Source organism: Hemitrygon akajei, chromosome 16 (assembly GCF_048418815.1).
Source record: "Hemitrygon akajei chromosome 16, sHemAka1.3, whole genome shotgun sequence".
Lineage (NCBI taxonomy): Eukaryota > Metazoa > Chordata > Chondrichthyes > Myliobatiformes > Dasyatidae > Hemitrygon > Hemitrygon akajei.
Window position 1 is genome coordinate 59,540,229 of NC_133139.1, and position 24,281 is coordinate 59,564,509.

Consider the following 24,281-nt stretch of genomic DNA (forward strand, 5'->3'; position numbering starts at 1 on the left):
GGGAGATCACAGTCTGTGTGGATCCAAAGTATCACATCCTCCTCGCTGACGATCAAAATGGGTGCACCTCAAGGATGCATGCTTATCCCACTGCTCTGCTCTCTCTACACCCATAACTGTGCGACTAGGCACAGCTCAAACCACCTATAGATTTGCTGACGACTTAACTATTGTTGGAAGAATTTCAGATAGTGATGAGGAGGCACACAGGAGTGAGATAGATCAGCTGGTTATGTGGTGTTTCAAAAGCAACTTTGCACTCAACATCAGGAAGACCAAGGAATTTGTTGTGGATTTCAGGAACACGCATCAGACTTCACCAAGAGATCAGAAGTGGAAAGAGTGAGCATTTTCAAGTCGTTTGGTGTTAACATCTCTGAAGATCTATCTTGGGCCTAGCATATTAATGCAATTAAAAAGAAGGCATGTCCGCAGCTATATTTCATTAGGAGTTTGAAGAGAATTGGTATGTCACCAAAGACACTCTTGAACTTCTACAGATTCTAACTGGTTGCATGACCTCCTGGTAGGCAAAGTGCCTGATCAGTACATTTGGTTTTTGCTTCAGACTTTTCAGCTGACTGGGAAGATTGGATGGAAGGAGGTCAAGCTCCTTGAAGCAAGTCAGTTGTGCAGAGTTGGAGGAAGATCCAATGGTTATACTATCTGAGAAAAATGAGGAGTTATCTCTCAGAACTCATTTTTTCTCTTGACATTGGAGGACATTCAGCCCATTGAATCAATGCTGACTCATAGAGCAATCCTATTTAGACAACACTCAGTAATTGTTTGTCCTGAGACTATAAGGTACTGAAGAGAGTTGTGGAGACAGCTCAGCATATCATGGACTCATTCCATGCTCAGTCCATTTATGGACTCTGTCTACACTTCTCACTGCCTCAGTAAAACAACCAAGATAATCAAAGACCCCACTCATCCTGGACATTCTCCTTTCTCCTCTCTTCCATTGGGCAGAAGATACAAAAGCCTGAAAGCATGTACCACCTGATTCAAGGACAGCTTCTTCCCCACTGTTATAACACCTTTTGAACATTTCCCTAGTACAATAAGATGGACTCTTGACCTCACAATATACATCATCATGGCCTTACACCTTATTGTCTGCCTGCATTGCACTTTCCCTGCAGCTGTAACACATTGTTATTGTTTTGCCTTGTACTACCTCAATATGCAGATACATTGAGATGAAATAATCTGTATGATGGCACATAAATCAAAGTTTTCCACTACATCTTGGTGCATGTGACAATAATAAATTAACTTACCCTGACTTATTTCTCTGTATCTCATCCTATCTCTCATGCTATCAACTACCTTCAATTTTCCTACCACCCATCTACACTGGAGGCAATTACAGCAGTGAATTAAACCCACCAACCTGCATGCTTTTCGGTTTTGATGGAAACAGAGTACCCAGGGAAAATCCTGTGGTCACAGGGATAACAAGCAAACTCCACAGATACGATGCCGGAAGACATGATTGAACCCTGATCACTGAAACTAACATTTGCAACACGAAAGCTCATAGATTCATCATCATCATAGATATCAACAACACCACTTGTAAATTGAAGGATTATGTCAGTGTTGTGTAGCAGGGAATTGATCAGAGATGATGAACCCTATAATTGTAAGGAAGGTGCATTTGAGAGTTGAATTGATTGACTGACAGGATGTAGACAGTTTGGGGCCCCTTCTCTCAGAAAGGATGTATTGTCATTGGAGAGAGTCCAGAGGAGGTTCACGATGATAATTCCAGGAATGAAGGTATTAACATACGAGGAGCGTTTGGCAGATTTGGGCCTGTACTCACTGGAATTTAAAAGAATGTGTGGGGATCTACCTACCGAATGTTGAAAGGACTCAATGAGGTGGATGTGGAGAGGATGTTCCCTCTGGTGGGGTATCCAGTACTAGAGGGCATGGCCTCAAAATTGAGGGGTGAACTTTTAGTACAGGAGGATTTTTGGAATGCTCTGCCATAGACTGTGGTGGAGGCCAAGTCCGTGGGTATGTTCAAAGCAGAAGCTGATAGATTCCTGATTGGTTGAGGCGTCAAGCGATATGGTGAGAGGGTAGGTGTATGGGATCTGGGATCAGCCATGATGAAATGGTGGAGAGGACTTGATAGTCTGAATGGCCTAGTTCTGTTCCTATGACTTATGGTCTTATGGTAGACATTATCGGAATTTATTTCCCATCTCCTTTGGAAAGGCCTCAGACTTCCTTTCCTGGTGGATGTCAGTAACCCAGAAATGTTTTCACAACCTACCATCGTTTCAGGATTGCCCTGACTGATATTGGCCTCTTTTCAAAGTTCTGATTTATTTAGTTGCTTAGGTTTTATACCTACTTCCCCAGATCAGTGGTCCAGAGCTCTGCCAACTGGTCCAGTGAGGCTTGGGGAGGGGGGGGGGGGGGGTGCGGTGTGTGTGTGTGTGTGTGTGTGTGTGTGTGTGTGTGTGTGTGTGTGTGTGTGTGTGTGTGTGTGTGTGTGTGTGTGTGTGTGTGTGTGTGTGTGTGTAAGGGCGGAGGGGACTTGGTGCCTAGGTTAGCTCTTGGAAAGAATTATCCAATTAATCCACTCCAAAGAAGAATGTGGTTGCATTGGAGAGAGTGCAGAAGAGGTTCACCTGTATGTTACCTAGACTAGAGGACTTTAGTTATTTATGTGGAGAGATTGGATAGTCTGGCTTGTCTTCCTGGATGAGAGGTATAGATAGGGCAGGTAGTCAAAAATGCATCCTGTATTAGGGTTACCAAGAAAAAGAGGGCATAGAGTTTATTTTACACAGAGAATGCTTGATAATTGGGACATGCTGCCAGAGAAGGTGGTGGAATCAGATACAATCATTACATGTAAAAACATTAAACAGGCACTTTCAAAGACAAGACATAGTAGGATTCAGTCCTAATGTGGGAAAACAGGCAAAAAGTTAGTGTAGATGGGCAAAAAGTTTGGCGAGGACATGATGGATTGAAGATCCTATTCCTGTGCTGTACTGCTCTGTATCTCTCTAAGTGTGACCTGAGATAATCCTCTATGACCCTATAAAATATTCATTTGCAATCTTAGCCCAATTACCTTTTCAGCGTCCCTGTTGAATCTTGCCCTGCTACCTTTGCTATGTAAACTATCTCTTCATACCTCTTCTGCCTCTTCTCCTAAATCCATTCTCACTGATCTTACAAACAGCCATCCAGGATTCAGTCTAAGGAAATCCATGTGCAGAGAGAACTAGAGGGAGTGTCCTCCAAACAGTCACATCAGCTGAATATTTGCTGATGATTGAAGCAGCTGTGTCTAAGAATTTAAATGTCCTCTTCATGGATTGAGGATATCTTCCATACTGTTCTTGAGGCAGCCAGTAAGGTCATTGTGGTAACTGCAAACTCTTTCACAGATGGGGCTGGAAGTGACTACGGGGGTGTGCATGAGGGCTCGTCATACCAGGCCTCAAGGCTGTCAAAGATCTCAATACCATTTCTTCTCCACATTGAAAGGTCATGGACTAGAGATTCACAAGAGTAGGCAGGGATGCTGTGTTCCCTTCAGAGAGGTTTTAATACGCTTAGACCTTTTTCTCTGTCCATCTGGTACTTGTCCCATAATAGAGCTTGTACCGGGGTATCTGTATCCTAAGAGGGAGCTGCCTCACGCATCTGACAAAATGCCATGCTGGCCTCAGGGATGCACGCCTGTGAGAGGTTTACCTATTATCCAGTGAAACTGAATGGAGTTCATGGAGTTGAAATTGCTGGTATTGTTCTATAGCTCCAAGGAACTTCTTGTGGGGGGTACTGATCTCAAGTCTAAAGGTAGGCAGGGATTTCTGCTACCTAGTAAAATAAGAGTTTTGTGCCAGATTTGAACACTGATCTTCAAATGCCCTTTCTCTCAATCATTCAGAGGACAGTCTGGCATGATGAATGCTATTGTTGCTGTCTCCTTTACTGAGATTGAGATAGGAAGTGGTGTATCTTTGCCAGCGTCCTACTACGGACCTTTGCTATCTGAGGACAGGTTGGTGGAAGATGTTTTTCCTGCAGATGTAGAGAATAAGGTACCTCACCTCACCTATGAAATCGACTTGGAGATCAAACTCTGAACATACACAAATGCATTGCCTCTTATCACAGTTCAACTTCCCAAACTGGGAATACACTGCACTATAAATACCTTAAACTACATTTTATAACAGTGGCTACATATTTATGTATTTAAGCTGGTCATTGGTGTAGCGGCATCTGCACTGGACTTCGAGGCAAATGGCCCCGGGTTCGAATCTGTCCGGCTTCTTGCACGCTTTCCATTTGTGCTGCGTTGAGTGTCAAACTAGCAACTCGGCTTTGGAAAAAATAGACAAATGCTAAAGGAACAGAAAGGTTGCCACCCAGTGAGCAACAAGGCATGAAGAGCAACAAGAATTTACAAAGTATATATTTATGCACACTTTATTCATCTGTACTTGTAACTTTATATCTATTAGATCTCCCCTCAGCCTCCATTGCTTCAGAGTAAGCAACCCCAGTTTGTTCAACCTCTCATTATAACATGTGCCCTCTAATCCAGGCAGTATACTGGTAAAACACTCTGCACCCTCGCTAAAGCCTCAACAAACGTCCTATAACATGATGATCAGAATTGTATGTAATATTCCAGATGTGGCTTAACCGGAATTTTATAAAGTTGCAACATAACTACTTAACTTTTGAACTCAGTGCTTTGACTAATAAAGAAAAGTATGCCATGTACCTTCTTAACCTGTACAGGCACTTTCAGAGAGCTATGAACTTGGACTGTAAGATCCCTCTGTTAATCAACACTTTTAAAAGTCTTACGTTTAACAGTGTACTGTCTCTTTACATTTGACATACTGAGGTGCAACACTTCACATTTGACCAGATTAAACTTCACCCGTATCTGTAAATGATCTATATCTCACTGCATTATTTGTCAGTCATTTGTGCTATCCACAGCATCATGAAACTCCGTATCATCTGTAAATACACTAACCCACTCATCTACATTGTCATCCAGGTCATTTATACTGTATACATCACAAACAGCAGAGGTCCTAGTACAGATCACTGTGGAACACCACTAATCACAGATCAGTTAGAAAAAGGCCCTTCGACTATTAAGTTCAAGTTCAAGTTTAATTGGCATTTAATCATGCATGAATACCCATGAACACAGCCAAATGAAACAGTGTTACTCCAGGGCCAAGGTGCAAATCATAGTACCAACAAGGTACAAATAGCACATAAGATAGCAAGTGCATATATCAGTAAAATACAGTCACAGAAAAAAAATAGTCCAAGTCCCTGAGTCCATGAATGTTGCAGCAGTCTGCAGTCAAACACTGCATGTGCTCTGCTGAGTGAACACTGGGAGACAGAGCTGACTACAGCATGAACACCATGCCACACCACGTCCTGCACTCCGGTGGAGCACCCAACTCTGATTCCTCCCCCTGCATGGCTGCAGACAGGGGACAACGCAGCTTGTGGCCTAGTCCTTGCTACAACTGAAGCCAAGCAGCTCCCCTGATATTTGCCAAAAAAACAATGAGTTGGATTTGTAGCACACCAAATCCAAATGGGTGATGCGATCACAAGAAAAGTGACTAAGTACTTGCTGTTAGACTGCACATGTCCTTCTTGCACCTGACATTTCTCAGACACAGGAAGCATTATGGTTGGCACCAAATCTAGCTCCTTCAGTTTCCCCACCAACGAGCAACTCACTGTGGAGTAAACTTGCCTACTTTCTACTTTAAGTTCTTAATGTTCAGCAAGGTCTCGTGAATATAACTAATGTGTTTAAAAAGACAATAACACTTTTGGTTGACCCTAAGCACACTGCCAGCTTTATTGGAAGCTTATGACATCTTAAACACCCTCTGTCTTCTGTGGTCAAACCAGTTCTGAATGCAAATGGCCAATTCACCGTTGAGCCCATGCACCTATATCTTCTGGATGAGCCTTCTATGAGGGGCCTTGTCAAATGCCTACTAACATCCATGTAGCCACATCCACAGCTCTGTCTTCATCAATTATCCTCATCACCTCATCATAAAGCTCAGTCAAGTTAGTACGACACAACCTACCCCACGCAAAACCATGCTGACTCTCCTAATTAGGCCATGGTTTTCCAAATGCTCATAAATCCTATCCCTAAGAATTCTCTCCAGTTACTTCCCTACAACTGATGTGAGACTTGCCAGTCTATAGTTTCCGGTATTATCTCTGGTGCCCTTTTTAAACAATGGAGCAATATTTGTTACTTGCCAGTTACCTGTGGCCTCACACAGCTAAAAAGAACACAAAGATGTTGGTCAAGACCCCAGCAATCTCTTTACTTGCCTCTCTCAATAACTTGGGGTATATCCCACCAGGCCTTGGGGACATAGCCATCTTAATGCTGTTTAAGATACTCAATACTACCTCCCCCTTTACTTCGAAATGCCCAAGGACATTAATACTCTCAACACTGATCTCACTATCCTCCACACCCTTTTCCTTGATAAATACTGACGTAAAATACTAATTAAGGACCTCACCCAGTTCCTTCATAATCCAAGCAAATGTTCACCCCTTTATCTTCGAGTGGTCCCCCCTCTCCCCATTTATCCTTGCTCCAGATGTATGCATAGAATGTCATGAGATTCTCTTTAATCCTACTTGCCAAGGACTTTTCATGGTCTCTTTTGGTTTCTGAGTTATTTTCTGCCTTCTTTATAGTCCTCCAGGGCTCTGTTTAATTCTAGCTCTCTAAGCTTTACATAGTATGTTTTTTTTCTTGACTAAATTCATCGTCTCTCTCGTTGTCCAATGTTCCCTTATCTTGCCTTCCTTTTTCTGTTTTCTGACTGGAATATACGTTTTCTGTCCTCTCATAATTTGCCCTGCTCCAGTTTAATACTCTCCTGCAAGGTCCATGCTTATCCTTATCTATAGCTATCCTGAAACTGAAGGGGTTGTGGTCACTGTTCCCTAACTGCTTACCCACTGAAAGGTTGGTCACTTGGCTAAGCTCATTCCACAACACCAGGTCCAGTGGAACCCCTCCTCTTGGATTATCTACATATTGATTTAAGAAATCCTCTAGGATGCACTTAACAAATTCTACCTCATCTAAACCACTTGCACTAAGAAGATTCCAGTTTTATGTTAGGAATGCTGAAGTCCCCCGTGATGAAAATATTTTTTAATCTGCCTGTATATCTGTTCCTCAATGTCATGGTGGCTACTGGGCGGTCTGTAGTACAATCCCAGCACAGTGATTGCACACTTCCTATGTTTAAGTTCTACTCATATAGACTGAGTGGACGAACCTTCCATTATGTTCCCTCTGAATGTAGCTGTGATATGGCTCCTGATTAGTAGCATAACTACCACCTTCCACTTGCTTTACTTCCCTCTCTATCTTTTTTACAACATTGAAACCTTGGGACATTAAGCACCCATTCCTGTCTGTATCTCAACCAAGTCTCTCCAATGCTCACAACATCATAGTTCCACATATTGATTCATGCTCTAAGTTCATCACCTTTACTCATAATACTCATAGCATTGAAATAAACACACTTCAAACTATCCATCCTATTGTATCTATTACTTTGCTCCTACCTGTTTTTACTGGCCCCAACATAAGGCCATAAGATCATAAGATATAGGAGCAGAATTATGCCAATTAGCCCATTGAGTCTGCCCTGATATTTCATCATGGCTGATCCATTTTCCTTCTTGGCCCCAATCTCCTGCCTTCTCCACATATACATTCATGCTCTGACTAATAAAGAGTCTATCAACCTCCGCCTTAAATATACATAAAGGCTTAACCTCTACAGCCACCTGTGACAATGAATTTCAGAGATTCACAACACTCTTGCTGAATAAGTTGGTCCTCATTTCTGTTATAAAAGGATGTCCGTCTATTCTGAAGCTGTGTCCACTGGTCTGAGAATTCCCCACCATAGAAAACATCCTCTCCATTCTATCGAGAACTTTCAACATTTGATACGTTTTAATGAGATTACTCCTCATTCTTCTGAATTCCAGGAGCCAGAGCCATCAAACGCTCCTCCTATGATAAGCCTTTCAATTTTGAAATCAGTTTTGTGAACCCCCTTTGAACCCTCTTCAATGTCAACACATCCTTTCTTAGAAAAAAGCTCAAAACTGCTCACAATACTCAGCAGTGCTTTATAAAGCCTCAACATTAGATCTCTGCTTTTATATTCTTGTCCTTTCAAAATGAATGCTAATATCACATTTGCCTTCCTCACCACAAACTCAACCTACAAATTAACCTTTAGGAAATCCTGCACAAAGACTCCCAAGTCTTTGGCACCTCAGATTTTTGAATGTTCATAACATTTATAAAATAGTCTATGCTTTCATTTCTTCCACCAAAATGCATGACCATACACTTACCAACACTGTATTCCATCTGCCATTTCTTTGCCCATTCTCCTAGTATGTCTAAGTCCATCGGTTGCCTTTCTACTTCCTCAAAACTACTTGCCCCTCCACCCATCTTCATATTGTCCACAATCCTGGCCACAAAGCCATCAATTCCATCATCCACATCATTGACATATAATGTAAAAAGAAGTGGTCCCAGCACTCAGACACCTGTGGAACACAACTAGTCACTGGCCGCCAACCAGAAAAGACTCCCTTTATTCCCACTCTTTGCCTCGTGCCTAGCAGTCAAAACTCTATCCATGCTCGCATCACACATGAGGAGGACCTGGTGCCCCTATCCCAGTTGCTTCTACAACTCTGGAATTCTTTTCCCACCAATGAGGAGGTACCTGATGACGCTGATCCAGGTACCGGGAGTAACATCCGACGTACGCTATCCTTTCAGGCTCATTGCCACAAAGTGGCTCTGGAGACCAAGCCATTAGGTATATTTAAAGCAGAGATTGGTAAGTTCTTGATTTGGAAGGGTGTCAAAGGTTACAGGTATGAGATAAGAGAATGGAGTTGAGAGGGAAAATAAATCAGCCATTTTAAATAATGGAGCAGACTCTATGGGCCTAAGAGACTCCTCAATTCCACTTCTATGTCTTATGGATTTATGGTTTTATATTTCTCCTTAGATACAGGTCTGAACCTGATTGAAGATTGTATAAAGTTTGGTTAAACTTCATTGAGAGGTCCATGTGCATTTCTTATTGTTGGATTCAACACGACATTGACAGGCACCGAAGAAGTCCATGGTTGACTAGGATGATGACTAAACCTGATATCACCCTTGTCCTGTTATAGGAGGGACATCATTGAAGTTGAAGGATGCTGCCAGAACTTGAAAAGTCATGTGACAGGGAATGGTCGGGCAGGACTTTATTCCTTAGAATGTAGGAGACTGATGTGGTGTGACCTTATAGAGGAGTACAAAATCATAAGGGCTATAGATTAGGGAATCTTTTTCTCAGAGAATGGGAACTAAGGACCAGAAGGCATAGATTTAAGGTGGATGGTGAAAAATTTAAAAGGAACTTGAGGGGCAACTTCTTCATGATGACTGTGGTGCACTAATGGAACAAACTGCAGAAGATGTGTTTGAGGCAGGTACAACAATAATATTTAAGAGACATTTAGACATGTACATAGATGGGAAAGGTTTAGTGGGATATGGGCTAAATATAGGCAAGTGGGTCTAGTTTCATAAGCACCATGGTCAGTAGAGATTAGTTAGGCCATAGGACCTATTTCCATGCTGTATGACTCTCTATGTGACTATAACTCTCAATGAGTTTTAGGCACATACAGATGGGTAATAAATAAGCCATGATGAATAAACTTAATGGACTGAATAGCCTATCTCTGCTCCCATGTCTTACAGTCATAAGGTCTGTAACTTCAAGAATTTATTTATCAGAGAAGGGTGAACAGGCTTTTCACTTGGATTGTAAAATTGAATGTGACGCACAGATTTTCCACTTCCAGTTTTTCCATTCCTCATTAAACTACTGAATTACCAGTCAGAAAATACAGAAAATTCTTTATCCAGTGAGTGGAGAGGGCATAGAACTCTCCAGTACTGGGAGAGGCTGGGCTGAAGACCTTGGTATTTCCAGAGACGTTTGGGATGAAGAAAAGAATAGAGGCTTACAGCCATGGTTGATGATAGGAAGTATGAGAAGAGAAGAGGTCCTATTGCTCAGGGGTTGGGTTGAATGGGCTGCATTTCTGGTGAGTTCTACAACAGAAATATATTCCGGGTCAATTCTGCCGCACATCTCCCTTCTTATTCACAGATCCTTGCACTCTTCAGTAATCTGAATCAGTTTTAGTTTTTTATCTCAGTCTGTTCTTTGTCACTGTCATTTTCACACACATTCACACATGTACACACACTCGGCAACACACACTGTCACACAGAAGACAAATCTTTTTCACACATTCACACACACTTGGTTGTCCCTGCATTAAATCTAACTCTGAGTGAGTTCAACAACACCAATCTCATTTCACATACTTACATTAACATCAGCCACACATTCAGACGTGGATATAAACCACACTTGTACATTCAGTTTGTAACAGTCCTTGCTTACACTGTGAATCACAGCCAAATCTCCTAATGAAGTTTAGCTAGATGAAAGAGATGGGCATCAGTGGTCCATCATCCCAGCCCCAGGATATTATTGCAGGAGTTCCTCTGCATAGGGTCCAACCATCTTTAACTAGTTCATTAATGACACTTCTTCCATCATAAGGTTTGAAATGAGTTGCTTTATTGATGATTACACAATGCTCAAATCCATTTGAACCCCTTGAGAGTAAGAAGCAACCTATGTCTGCATGCAAGTTTTATACAACATTTTGTCAGGGGCTGACAATGACATGTAGAAAATGACAATGACAATAAAACGCCAGACAGTGACTATCCCCAGTGAGATGGAATAATCACCTGCCTTTGAGTTTCAATGATATTACCGTTCCCAAATCAGCAAAGCCCAGATATAGAGTTGCCAGAGTTTGTGAGGGGCTCTTACAAGTGTGACAATACATAAACTAGATGATCCTACAGAGGGGAGAGGGAGGGCAAGTGGTCCTGGGGAGGGGGAAGATGTGGGGGGTGGAAGTATTGGGGGGGAAGGTGATCTGGGAAAAGCGGTAGTGGGAATGGAGTGAGGGGGAACATAGTGGAGGGGTGGGGAGCAGGAGGATGGCAGAGTTGTCCTGGGGAAGATAGAGGGAAGCAAGAGGAGGAAGGGTGGTTCGGGGGAGTGGAAGGGGTTGTGAGTGGATGGAGGATGGGGATTGTGATCTAGGGAGAGGGGTAGTGGGGGAAGAGTAAGGAGGAAGGTAGAGGAGGGAGAGTGGAGGAGGAGGGGACCTGGAGAGGGGAAGAGAAGGGTTCTCCAGGATGGTGGTAGAGGCAAGCACATTAAGGAATTTTCAGAAGGAACTTAAATTGATAAGGTGCCATACATAAGGCTTCTTAACAATATAAAATCCTATAGCGTTACAAGAGAGATACTGGCATGGATAGAGGAATGGCTGACAGGCAGGAGGCAGTGAAAGGGGGCCTTTTCTGACAGGATTCCAGTGATTAATGGTGTTCTTCAAGGGTCAGTATTGGGTCTGCTTGTTTTCACATTGTTTGTCAAAGATTTAGATAATGGAATTGTTGGCTTGGTGGCAAAGTTTGTGGATGATACGAAGATAGATGGAGGGGTATTTAGTATTTAGTATTTAGTAGTGCCGAGGAAGCAATGTGATTGCAGCAGGACTTAGACAAATTGGAAGAATGGGCAAAAGATTGGCAGATGGCATATAATGTTGGGAAATGTATGATAAAGCATTTTGATAAAAGGAACAACAGTGCAGACTATTGTCTAAATGGAGATAAAATTCAAACATCAAAGGTGCAGAGGTACTTAGCAATCCTCATTCAAGATTCCCAGAAGGTTAATTTACAAGTTGAGTCTGTGGTAAAAAAGGCAAGTGCAATGTTGGCATTTATTTCAAAAGGAAATAAATTTATTTCACTGAAACTTCCCAAATGTTGAAAGGACTAGATAAGGTGGATGTGGAGAGGATAGGGATATCCAGACCTAGAGGGCCCAGCCTCAAAATTGAGGGGCGATCTTTTAGAACAGAGGTAAGGAGGAAGTTTTTTTTATCTGAAGAGTAGTGAATCTGTGGAATGCTCTGCCACAGACTGTGGTGGAAGCCAAGTCTATGGGTATACTTAAAGCAGCAGTTGACAGTTTCCTGATTGGTCAGGGCATCAAAGGATATGGCGAGAAGGCAGGTGTATGGGGTTGAGTGGGATCCAGGATCAGCCATGATGGAATGGCAGAGCAGACTCAATGGACTGTATGTCCTAATTCTGCTCCCATTTCTTATAGTCTTATGGTCTAAGGACATTTAAGAGACTCTAAGATAAGGCACACGAGAGATAGAAAAATGGAGGGTTTTGTAGGAGGGAAGGGTTAGACTAATCTTGGAAAGGTTGAAATGTTGCATAACACTCTGGGCCAAAGGACCTATAGTGTTTGATGAAGGGGTTACCAAGATTGTGCAAGAGTTTCTGTAAGTGTATCAGGATATTTTAGGATTCCTGGGAGACTTGCAGGTGTTCTAGAATCATGCCAGCACTGAAGGGTTCCCCAAAGAGTGTGTCAGCATTAATACAAATCTTCAGGAATATCAGCATTGTCAAGAATCTCCAGGAGTGTGCCTACATTTGCAAGTGGTTGTACAAGCTATCATTAATTTCAGCAAAGAGCAACAGCATGCCAGAGAGTAAATTGTGAAGTGAACACTTGTGGGTGGGTCCTCAGCGATCTGAGGTTGACAACTTTGCTCAGCCACATTCCTGCCTTCTGTTCCCGTATTTACACAAACATTTGCAATCAAGTAAAACTTGAAACATGTTTAAAAACAAGGGAAGAATTCAATTCAAAATTGAGAAGGAGACTACAGCCAATCTAAAGGCAATCGTCAGAAAATTAATGGAAGTTTTCTAAGAGTGTAGTGAAGTAAATTAGTTACAATAAACATGAAAATTAATATTAGGGTAATATATGGTGACATATACTTTGATAGCAACTTTCCTTTGAACTTTGAACTTTAATCTGTATCTAGCATCTGGGCTCACAACCTAAATAAGTGATTGCGAATGCTTGGTCCATAAATAATTGACTATTTGCCATTTTCTTTAAAGCTTACAGACAATAGTGATAAATGGGGTATTTTATTAGAGCCAACTTTCTATAAAACTGTTTTGGTTGGACTGTCGAGTTCATTTGCAAACACATTTTTGGAACATTGCAATCCTCGCTCTCCACTCCGCAAATCGTCCTTCCTCTCAAAATCCTAAACAGACACCATCCTGACTCTGCTTTCTTCTCTCTTCTCACTACTACCATTGGGCAGGAGGTCCCACACCACCAGATTCAAGAACAGTGATTATCTTACAACCATTAGGCTCCAGAACCAATGTGGATAACTTCACTCTTCACAGTTCTGAACTGATTCCACAACCTATCGAATCATTTTCAAGGACTGTCTACAACTCATGTTCTCATTATTATAATAATAATAATAATTATTATTATTATTATTATTATTAGTAGTAGTAGTAGTAGTAGTAGTATTGTTGTTGTTATTATTATTATTATTATTATATTTTGTACTTGCACAAAATTGGAGAGAGGAAGTCAGACTATCTCCTTCATACCCTAAACACAAGAGATTCTGCAGATGCTGGAAATCTAAAGTAATACCCACAAAATGCTGAAAGAACTCAACAGGTCAGGTGGCATCCATGAAGAGGAATAAACAGCTGACGTTTCGGGCCGAGACCCTTCATCACGACTCGTTAATAACCTATTCCTTCCCTCCTAGTCCATGCGCAATCATAAAGATGTGAAAATTAACAAAAAGAACAATAAAACGGACGAGTTGTTTGGAAAGGATTATAGCAGGGACCTATTCCTACGTGCCAGGCTCCTGGCTAAGGTGTGGCCAGAAAACATGGAGGCTCCTGCCGAAGTTTTGCCTATAAGTTGTGCTCATTTGCGACTGGCCACCGAAGAGTTAACTTGAGTGGGAGGGAAAGAGTTAAAACACTTGGGCTATGTGCCGTATAGGATTCCTTTCCTGGTAAAAGTGTTTATTTTTAAATGCAACAGCGAGCAGATGCGGATTTATTGAACTGTTAGTAATGAGTAATATGTGATATGATACCAGTTTGAAAAAATTACATCCTGACAGAAAAATAAGTCAGGTAAAGGATGTACAGTCGGGGTATTTGATAACTTTTTTTAAAAAAAAAACGTGATAATGCTCCCGGCTCGGGGGCAAAAAGACTTAACATCAAAAGTCTTGATATTGACCCTTCCTGAACAACTCAGGGGCTCGTCTACCGTGTTCCAACGTCCATGAATCTCCGTTTTATGTTGTGTAGTGAAGCACATTGACACCATAAAGTGATTTGTGATTTCCTCCGACTTTAGAATGTCACTGGTTTAACCCGAGTTACACGCTCCAGCCAAGTACTAAAATGAGTTTTGAATAATCGTATGCGCTGAAGCCGCCCCAGCAAAGTGTTTCTATTTCTTTGGCGCACATTTAATATATAACAAATAACACAGTTCATGCCTGGTCTTAAACAAACAAGAAACAAGTGCACAGCAACTGATCTCTAAGCATCAAAATCATTCTATCTCCATTTTAATTTTTCTTTCTTTATCCCCTTCCCAAATTCCTCCCCCCATTTTGAGTCTCTCCAGTTCTCTGTCACAATTTCTCGCTATTATTTTATTGCCTGTCTATTTATCTTTATCTCGCCCTCTCTCCAGCGCTCCTGGCCGGTGCTCCCCTCCCTGCACCCTGCCTTGCCCGCTGCTCTTGAAGCCCAAGCGGAGAATTCGATTAGATTCTGACAGTTGAGGAGTTCCGAGGTAAGAATGGCTGTTCAGAGTAATTCCTGGAATATCCACGAAATTCTCTTTGAAGCCCCAATGTACAGGATTGGTCTACCCCACACAATTAACGAGGAACAGATACATTGACCTGAGGAATTGAGACTTGATTTCTGCATCGAAAACTACAATACGTTCCGTAGTATATTTTTCGGATGTAAAATATTTTACCGCGCTAGCTTGAAAAATAATAAGATCTGATCGGGATAACAAATAATAACATCCTTAAATTAACCCAAAGAAAGTATTTCATGGATTTAGGAACTTAGGCAAATGTGTAATAAATTAAATAACGATAAATTCATTCAAATTCATTTTATTAATGTTAAATTCATTTAGATTTATATTTAAATTCATTTAACAATTACATAGCAAGAACTTCCAACTCTTTGCTTTAGATTGCTACTTTTAGGATTGGATAAGTAAATCCCAGGTTAAATTCTGATGAAGGATCTCGGCCCGAAACGTGGACTATTTATTCCTTTCCAGAGGTGCTACCCTGATCTGTTGAGTTCATCCAGCATCTTGTATGTGTTACCCCGGGTTAAGTCTTGCCTATTTATTAATGGGAAGATTTGAATCTCTGGAAGTTTGTACTATTAAACAGTTAGTAACCTATTTGTAATATATTAGGTGCCATTTCTAAACAAACGGCTTGATTTTGTTTTACTTGAAGCAATTGCTACAAATTAAAATGTCAGGGGTCAGAGAAAGAACAATGCCTTTGAATTGGAACGTTTTTGGGCCCGGAGTGTTGACGTCTGCGTGGGCGAGAGCTTCGTGATTAAAGCGTTTGGACGCCAATAAATATCACATAAACACCTGAAATGCAATATTATTAAAATGTGATAACTCGGGAGAGTCTCCAATGGCGACCGCAAAGCCTCAGATGTACACTGTTGCAAGGGTTTTTTTTAAATGTTTCTAGCAGCATTATCTAAGGGCAGATTTCACTTACAAACTCTATATCACTTACTCGCTCTGCCCTGCGACGCTGGCCTTGATGGGCCACAAGATTGCTTTAACCATCCACGCCTGTATTGATAATAGTTTCCAGCCTGATGTTCCCTGGTCGGGTAATAAAAAAATGATTGATATGATCTGAGAAGATAACAAGTATAAACTTCTGGCGTGGTCCTCTTGTTTCCATATAATAGTTGGTTTGGAATTTAATGCTGTATTATGCAATTAATTAGTGATATCCTAACTAGCATTTTTTATGGAATATATCTACGTATCTAAACAATTGTAACTTAACTCACATCAACTCTGAGCTGATTCCATAACCTATGGTCGCATTTTCAAAGACTCTACATCTCATGCTCTGTCTATCTGCCCATTCATCTGTCTCTCTGTCTATTTGTGTATTTATGTACATAGGTATGTATTTACTTATTTAAATATATTTGCACATTGATTTGTTTGCCAGTCTTTTTGTCTAGTTTTTCACTGATTCTATTGTATTTCTTTGTTCCACTCTGAATGCTTGCAAGAAAACGAATCTTAGGGTGATATATAGTGTCGCAAAAGTATTTAGATAACATATTTACTTTGAGCTTTGAAATGAAAATTAAAGGGGTAGATATTTCCCGATATATGCTTCACTCTCTCTCTCTACCTATGTACCTGTCTATATTTTCATATATTGACATATATCCATACTTTTCAATTTATGTCAATATTAAATTGCTCCGCATCAACATTTAATGCAAAAGTACTTCGTATTTATATGCTGAAACAGGCAGATAAAATTCGGGGCAACAGCAAATGGTTGAGGGAAAGATGTAGCAACTGCTCAGTCAAAATAGATTCGACAAAGAAAGATTATTTAAAGTGCGTCTCGCTGTCTATTATAGTTACAGCATTCCTTTGACAAGGTAATGAGGTAAGGATGAAATATTTTAAATCAAGCCCGAAAGAGGACGATAGAGTAATAAAATTAAACTTCACAGGGTATTACTCATTAATGCATGGAAGTTGGAATACTCTCTGTAGGCAAAAATCGCGCCATAAATTGGCACCTTCAGTGCTCTTTTTATTTGTTTTAACGACTGATGAAATTATTTCTCCAGGAAAAGAAACTTAATTTTGCTTCCGTATAGGGAAGTGCCACTGAAGCTAACAAAGTAATTTCCTGGTTTATATTTAGAAATAACATATTTCTAAATATGTATTCTCGTGGAGAAGTTTCTAAAATATATGCAAACCTTAATAATTTACATATATCTTCAAAACAAGTGTTCGCGTGGCAAAACTGAATTTCAAATCAACTGAGAATTTACTTTTGTTCCCACAAATGTTTAGATTCGATTTTATTTTAAGTCAGATAGCAAATGATTATTTCTTGTTTGTGGCCTCGCATCAATAACAAAAATTGGAATAAAGTTACACTGTCTTCTAACATTCCTAACTTAATGATGAGTTAATTCTTAATTTAAAACCAGTGCATCCACGGGCGTGCGTTGTCACAAATTCATCCAGGCATTATGTAGATCCGTGGATGCATTTCATTATATTTATATTAAATAGAAAATGCTCGTTAGATTATGCATTTTCAATGTGTCCCGTGCATCTAAAATTTTGCCTTTAAAACCATTTGCCTTTGATACAATGTGTATATTAAAGCCAAATCGTCACATTAATGTTTAGAAGCATCTAGAAATCTCACTGCCTAGTTATCCAACAAATAAGCACTTTTTAAATAAAGTTCCAAACCAACTGGCCAAGTAATTAGAGCTGATTTGGCAAGCAGGAAAATATGACTTATAACAAGCGAGAGATTGGGTTGTTCAGTCCTGTCCTTTGAAAAGTAGCCCTGGAATTGTTAATCATGAGGTTGATGTAAAAACGGGTGAATAAAATGTGTGTAGGAACCGAAGTTGTAAAACGAAATTTCCCAGAGGTGAGAATAAGCCGCGTTCTCATCCTGATTCTGCTTAAATTAATCGTATACAGAATTACTTTTAGTCGTTTTTACTGACCTTTTACTTTCCAGGTAACTGTTTAACATTGTTTTCCGGGAAGACTGAACTGCCTTGGCACAGAACTAATAAATTCATTTCGTTTACTTTGCGTTAATTCTCGCAAAACATTCAACGCTAATTTGTTCTTGAATGCGTCTCGTCCGTTCAATATCTATGGGTTAACTGAGAGGGGGTAACGCAAGGTGAGGTTGGCTGCGTCTGTTTTAACGCTGAGAATTGGACAAGGTATCTAAACGTCCGATCAACTAACTCATGAACACTACGTTACTGTTCATTTTGCTCACTTCTTGCACTACTTACTTTAATTTAATTACATATATAAAACGAACAGATCGACATTTCCAAAACCTTCTTATATAACTCCCCGGTTATTTATAAAGTATCTATTTAAAATTGTCTGGTTATAAATAGAGACTATATGGGGAATGACTTGAGTCCAGTGCACACTCACACTGACAGTCTGGATTGGTTTTACTATTGAAGATAACACTTCAGATGTTTGACGTAAACTTGCTATTTTCGTTTAAAGTATTTTGAGCTTGAATGCAAAGTTGGGGGATTATACGTGTGATTTGGATTGAGGTGGTTTTGACTGTGAATGAATCAATAAAATATTAAACAAGTGAGATCACATAGATTTGAAAATACCTAGCAGAACAAAGTGGCTGAGATGCTTCTTGGTTTATGTCCTTTCCCGAACCCTGAAATTGAAAAAAAACATTTGGGATTATTATATTTTAGATATAATATTTGATTTTGATTATTTGATTATATGTTATTATACCTATTTCAAACGTACAAATGAGGAATTGGCATATCATCGTATAAAAGAGATGAAAAATGGCAGCTTCAAATTAATATTTTAATAAATGAGAATAATTTTGTCTCGCTGTTTATAATCTTCAGCTCGCTCCTTGGAATGTACCAAAATGCTGCTGGCCATTAATTGTCAAAGCTCTAATTCTATTACAATTCGAATTTAATTTGAATTAATTATTGTTAATGCGCAAAAAATTGTAAATAATCTGACAAATATAGTTGAGGATGTGCCCAGTCCATTTCAGGAGAAGGCATTTTATAATGCAGGGATGTTTATTACAGAGAGAGAGAGAGGTTTGCTGTTACAAAGGCCGTGATAAACCGAATACTCAACAATTTAAAAAAAACATTTAGTTTACAAAGTCTCTCTTATTTAAACATGTACAGGTTAGACTTTCAGTGAAACTCGGCTCTCGTATCTAAGCAGCTTAATGGCATTATGCAACGCAGTTAGAACGGAGCACTGGGACAAATGCGGCAGAGTTTAGGGGCACATACAATGTTTCGGCACTCTCATCAACACCATTCCCCCCCCCCCCACCCCTCGCCACACACACACACATACTGGCCCTCCCGCTTCCACATACCTAAATTCTTCTAATAATCTTATAAATAGAGATAATTTAAAAAGTATAGTTCATAGTTCAAATTGTATGTCACCATGTAGTACCCTGAGATTCATTCTCTTTCAGGCATTCACAGTAGAATAAAGAAACACAATAGAATCAAAGAAAAAGTACAAAGACTGACAAACAACCAATGTACAAAAGAAGACAAGCTATGCAAAAACAAGCAAAAAAAAGGTGAAGGACACGAGAAATGTACTGAATTAGAAGGGGAGATTGAAAGACTTTCGAACATGAGCAAGGTATACATTGACCCGACATAATATTACAACTGGAGTTATCTCAAAAGCACTACACAATATAATTAAACAATTAGGGCTACACAGCAATATCGATGTAAATCTTCAGAAAGCCACAATATTAAACACCATTAGAATAGTCTGAAAGTTCCTAGCAATTGAGAAATGAGTGTTCTTGGCTATGCCCTGAGTGTACCTCTGGTTTTACCAGCTGGAACTAAAAAAAAAATAACTAACAAACAAACAAACAAATTAATCCTATACTTTATTAAGGGGCTGGTATGATCAAATAAACTAAATATGGGGATCCTCGGTATGAATATTTCTTGACATTTTATATAAATGCTGATTATATTTGCAGAACAAGATGTAAATCTTAGAATCTATTTGGTCGCAAAAATTGAAGGTTTGAAGAAGTGGGCGAAAGGAAATGTAGGGTGGTGAAGTCAAGTGAATTCTAGTTTATTGTCATGTGCAGAAGTACGGTGATATACAGGTACGATGAAAAACATGTCTGCGGCAGCGTCACAGGCATGTAGGTATAGGCGACACACAGAACATACTATAAATCACACATAAATTATACAGGTGCGGGTGGGAAGAGAGAGAGGGAGAGAGAGAGGGAGAAAGAGAGGAAGAGAGAGAGAGAGAGAAAGAGAAACAGAGAGAGGCGTAAGAGACAGACCTTACTGTAAGAAAAAGATGGTGACAGTGAAGGGGTTAAAATCCCTGACGCTAGGAACAGTTAACCACTTGAAATTCAACACTTATAATTTAATATTTATAGATTATAGATCAGGAACCTGCCTCTAGATTTTTATTTGATTCGAATAAAGGGTAATAAGATTGGATTTGTTGTGTTTGCCTTTCAGCCGGGACGCTTTACCATTTCAACAACCTTTCTGACTTGCTTCCCCATTTCAAACGTTTCCTCCCGTGGTGGAATATTACGTACACCCAGTTTCAGTGACTTTTCTCTAGAAGTTTTACATTTGCCCATCAAAGGGAGCAATTTGGTTGATTAATTGCAATCTATAGAGTTGAACCTTGGATTTTCAGCAGAACGGCGGAGGGACTAAATCAACGAGAGACAGTTGCAGGCCCTTCTTGTCAGGTTGGTGGGGGCTGGCTTAACATAATCGACAAGGTTTTCAATCCCGACCCGGGTCACATTATGAAGGGGAGGGGGTGTGGGTTAAAACAAAAGTCTTAAAACCGGATCAGAAATCCATTAAGGTGCTCAACGCCTATTACAAGGGCATTTTTTCAGATGAATATTGTGTTTAATTAAAAAGAGATATCGATAACGTGATGTACAGTATTTTGCAAGATACATTTGTCATGAATGTGTCTTTAAAATTTCCCTTGTCCATTAGACTCATGACTTGATATAATATTTATTTATGTCAGAAGCATAAAACGAGTGTGTTTATATAAAACGTGAAAGTACTTGAACCTTACAGTTATTTCGACATTTTAAGTTTTGGTACTTAGTAATTATTGCTCGATTTGTTGGTGTTAGTTTTGCGGGATGAAGGGAGCGTAGTGCATGAATACACGCTGAGTTCAGAGACCTTGTTCATAATACCGATGTTACTCCCCAGAATTAAACAAATCCGTGCGGATTGTGCGAGGCTAGAAAATACACCGACACGGATCATGTTCAGAGGAGCATTTTATTAACTAAACTCCTCCATGTCTGATCTGTGCGTGTTGCAAATCTGAGAGCTAATTCATAGTTTCCAAAACAAAATGCGTCCGGGAAAGTGATGGCATTTTATATTGGCAGTTAGATAAAATGCGGTATTAAATTTCGGTTAGATTTTCTTTTGAGGTTGGTGCAATGTTAAAAGCAGGTATCGTGTAAACGTCTAGACTCCCCTCGCAAAATCTGCCAAAGCCGGTTAATTCTGTCAGAGCTCAGAAAGTTACACCTCGGCCCAGAACTCGGCAAAAGAATGGGATATGAAACTGAAAGCAGCGCTCAATTAATTGCAAATAATGGTACTGCAAAGTATCGCGTCTCTGCGGCATTTTAACTGCATTAAGTCTGACAAACTGGGGAAGCAGAGTTCAGAGACGCATTAAATGGATTATTTTACTAATCTGTTCCTGAGCTCAGCCGCCGAGAGCCCGGGGTAAGCGGCTCCAATAACTTTTCTCCCCATCTCAGAATTCGGGAAAACTATCAGGATTTTCTTAACGGGGTCGTAGTAAGGGTGACGAGAGAAATCATATCTTTACATCTGAAAGCGATCTGGTCCCCAGAATTTGAGAGAGAGAGTGAGAGAGAGAGAGAGAGAGAGAATTCATTTCCTAGATACCCGACTCCCTCTCCTCTCTCCCAAACTTCCCAATTTCAAAGTTACAGCGACACAAACTGCTCCCCGCCATTTGTGAAATCGCGCCCATTTTACGTACATTTTCTTATCCGGCAACAAATAAATTGTAATAAACTCTGCATTATTTTATCTGCCTCTCAATAGGTTAAACTTCCCCGTGAATTTTCCAGGCTCGTCGGCCTGACAACAGTCCTTCTCCCTCCCAAGTCTTCGCCGTGTACCCCCTGCAATTGCCATCCCGGCGTTAGGAAACGCAAACGATTAAAAAAATAAGAGTTATTGAGTTAATCATGAGCTGAGCAGGCGAGCCGAGGAAAAGTGACTCTCATCCGACTGGGAACTCGGAAGCGTGTTGCCACTAAATTGCGCGTTGGTTGCCATCCCCAGATCCGCCGCCTAACAAATTGCGGGAACCGCAGGCGTAGTGTTAAAGTGCGGAACAGCGGTCAGACTTTGCGCCCGAGGCGAGGAGAGACTCACAACTTTACACGAAAGTCTCCGCAGAAAGGGAGACGCGGAACATTGCGTGTGCGGGACTAACCCAAAGACAGGCTCGCTCTAACATTTTCCCCCCTCTGTCTCTCTCCCTCTCTTGTGCTGTGGACCGACACCCCGCATTTCACTAAGGCAGCGCTGTTTGTCGTGGCGGAGAGTTTCTTGGACTTGCGGCCGTGACTGGACACGGGGTGGTGACTGCAGGCCGGTTTTCCCGCTGAACAATGGTATGTCTAGGATCATTCACTCACTGTCTATTTTTAATATTTTCCTAGCAAAGGTCTTTGAAATTAAGCTCCAACCCTCTCATTTCAAAATACCCTCGCACCCTGCGTCAGGTTAAAACGCAGGAAATATTTGGATACACAATAAGTTTGTTAATAAATCCGCGGCGTCAGTGGTTGGTAATTTTAAATCAAGTCTTATTTCCAAATGGGCTAGTTCCCTGTACAGAAGGAAAGTGGGGGGGGGGGGGAGGTTTACTGGAAATCCTTCAGCTAGTATTTCTTCCCCACCGCCCTCCAGTAGCTTCGTCTTTTTGTTTTAGGGATTCCCTTTGTCTCTGCTCCATAGCACTTGTGTGGAGATATTAGAAGGACACGCCGCCTTTATAGATGTTTACGGGGAGACACTTCAAAAACTGAGATAGTTTCACTCTAAATTTGCCCCTCTTTGTTCGGTTCTCTGAATAACTCGCACGGATAACATTTATGAAATCCCCTTCACACCACATCACGCACTGATCACTGGACTGGTTGCAATCTTTTCTGTGTTTAGTTTAGTGTTTGGACAATATTCACAGTTCGCCTCGTCACATACACTTCACGCCATAGGACTTACAATACATTTTAAAATCCCTATAGCAATTTTGACAAAAAGAGTAATTGCTTCTAACACTGATGTCCAGACACTTGCCGCAGTGTTTTGATTTTATTTTGCCACAGTAAAGTTCGTTTGTTATTGGGGGGGGGGGGTGGAGGTGGTGGAGTGGGATGGTGTTTGAACGGACCCAGGTTATTTTCCGAGGCTGACAGAGAAAGTGAGAGGAGGCAAGAGGTGTGTGTGTGTGTGTGTGTGTGTGTGTGTGTGTGTGTGTGTGTGTGTGTGTGTGTGTGTGTGTGTGTGTGTGTGTGTGTGTGTGTGTGTGTGTGTGTGTGTGTGTGTGTGTGTGTGTGTGTGTGTGTGTGTGTGTGTGTTAGATATAATTTTTCTGACGTGTAACTTGTGTCAGGAAAAAACTAAAGACTCGCAGGATTGTTTCGTGATTTAAGATACAAGGATAAATGGCGCATCAGTGTCCCTTTCCAGCCGTTCTGTCGATCAGGCCAAGCATCGAAAATTCGCGACAGTAAAGCTGTTAATTTGGCCCATCGGGTCTGTGGCAGAACCCAACCTTTCCTCCTGGATAATCTATCATCCTGGCAAAATCTCCCCTAAGTCCTCTCCAACAGAATCACGTCTATCCTGAAATGCGGTGACATGAACTGTACGCAGTAGCCAAGCTGGAGGTGTATGCAGTTCCGTGTGATTTCCTAGGTCTCATCCTCCATATCCCAGCTAATCAGGGGTAGCATACACACGCTTTCTCAGACACCTCATCGAGACAAACTTCCATCCCTGCAGCCGTCACCCTCCCGCTCTACACTGTAGCGTCTAAAGTTTCCATGTGCAGAAGGCCTCCGTCTCCACCACCCATCTTTGCAGGCAGCTGGGACCCTGCCCCCTGCCCAGTGAAAATACCTCCCCATTTACCCTCTAATCCTCTTACTAATTACATTTTTCGTCTGTCTTTTAA

The 24,281-nt window shown here is 40.8% G+C and overlaps 1 protein-coding gene and 1 long non-coding RNA gene across 3 annotated transcripts in view; one reads left to right on the top strand and one right to left on the bottom strand.

Moving 5' to 3' along the window:
- LOC140740096 (uncharacterized) overlaps positions 1–24,281 on the bottom strand; it is an 82,219-nt gene that overhangs the window by 31,788 nt on the left and 26,150 nt on the right. Inside the window, exon 2 of the long non-coding RNA XR_012101795.1 lies at positions 18,614–18,666. This is a non-coding gene — a long non-coding RNA (uncharacterized lncRNA). The remainder of the gene's footprint in view (positions 1–18,613; positions 18,667–24,281) is intronic.
- Positions 22,454–24,281, top strand: part of nfixb (nuclear factor I/Xb) — a 413,008-nt gene continuing 411,180 nt past the window's right edge. For both annotated transcript variants that reach the window (XM_073068979.1, XM_073068984.1), the window contains exon 1: positions 22,454–22,713. Coding sequence is in view for 1 of the 2 variants with exons in the window: in XM_073068984.1 (XP_072925085.1) it covers positions 22,711–22,713 (3 nt within the window). In the remaining variant the exon portion in view is untranslated. The remainder of the gene's footprint in view (positions 22,714–24,281) is intronic.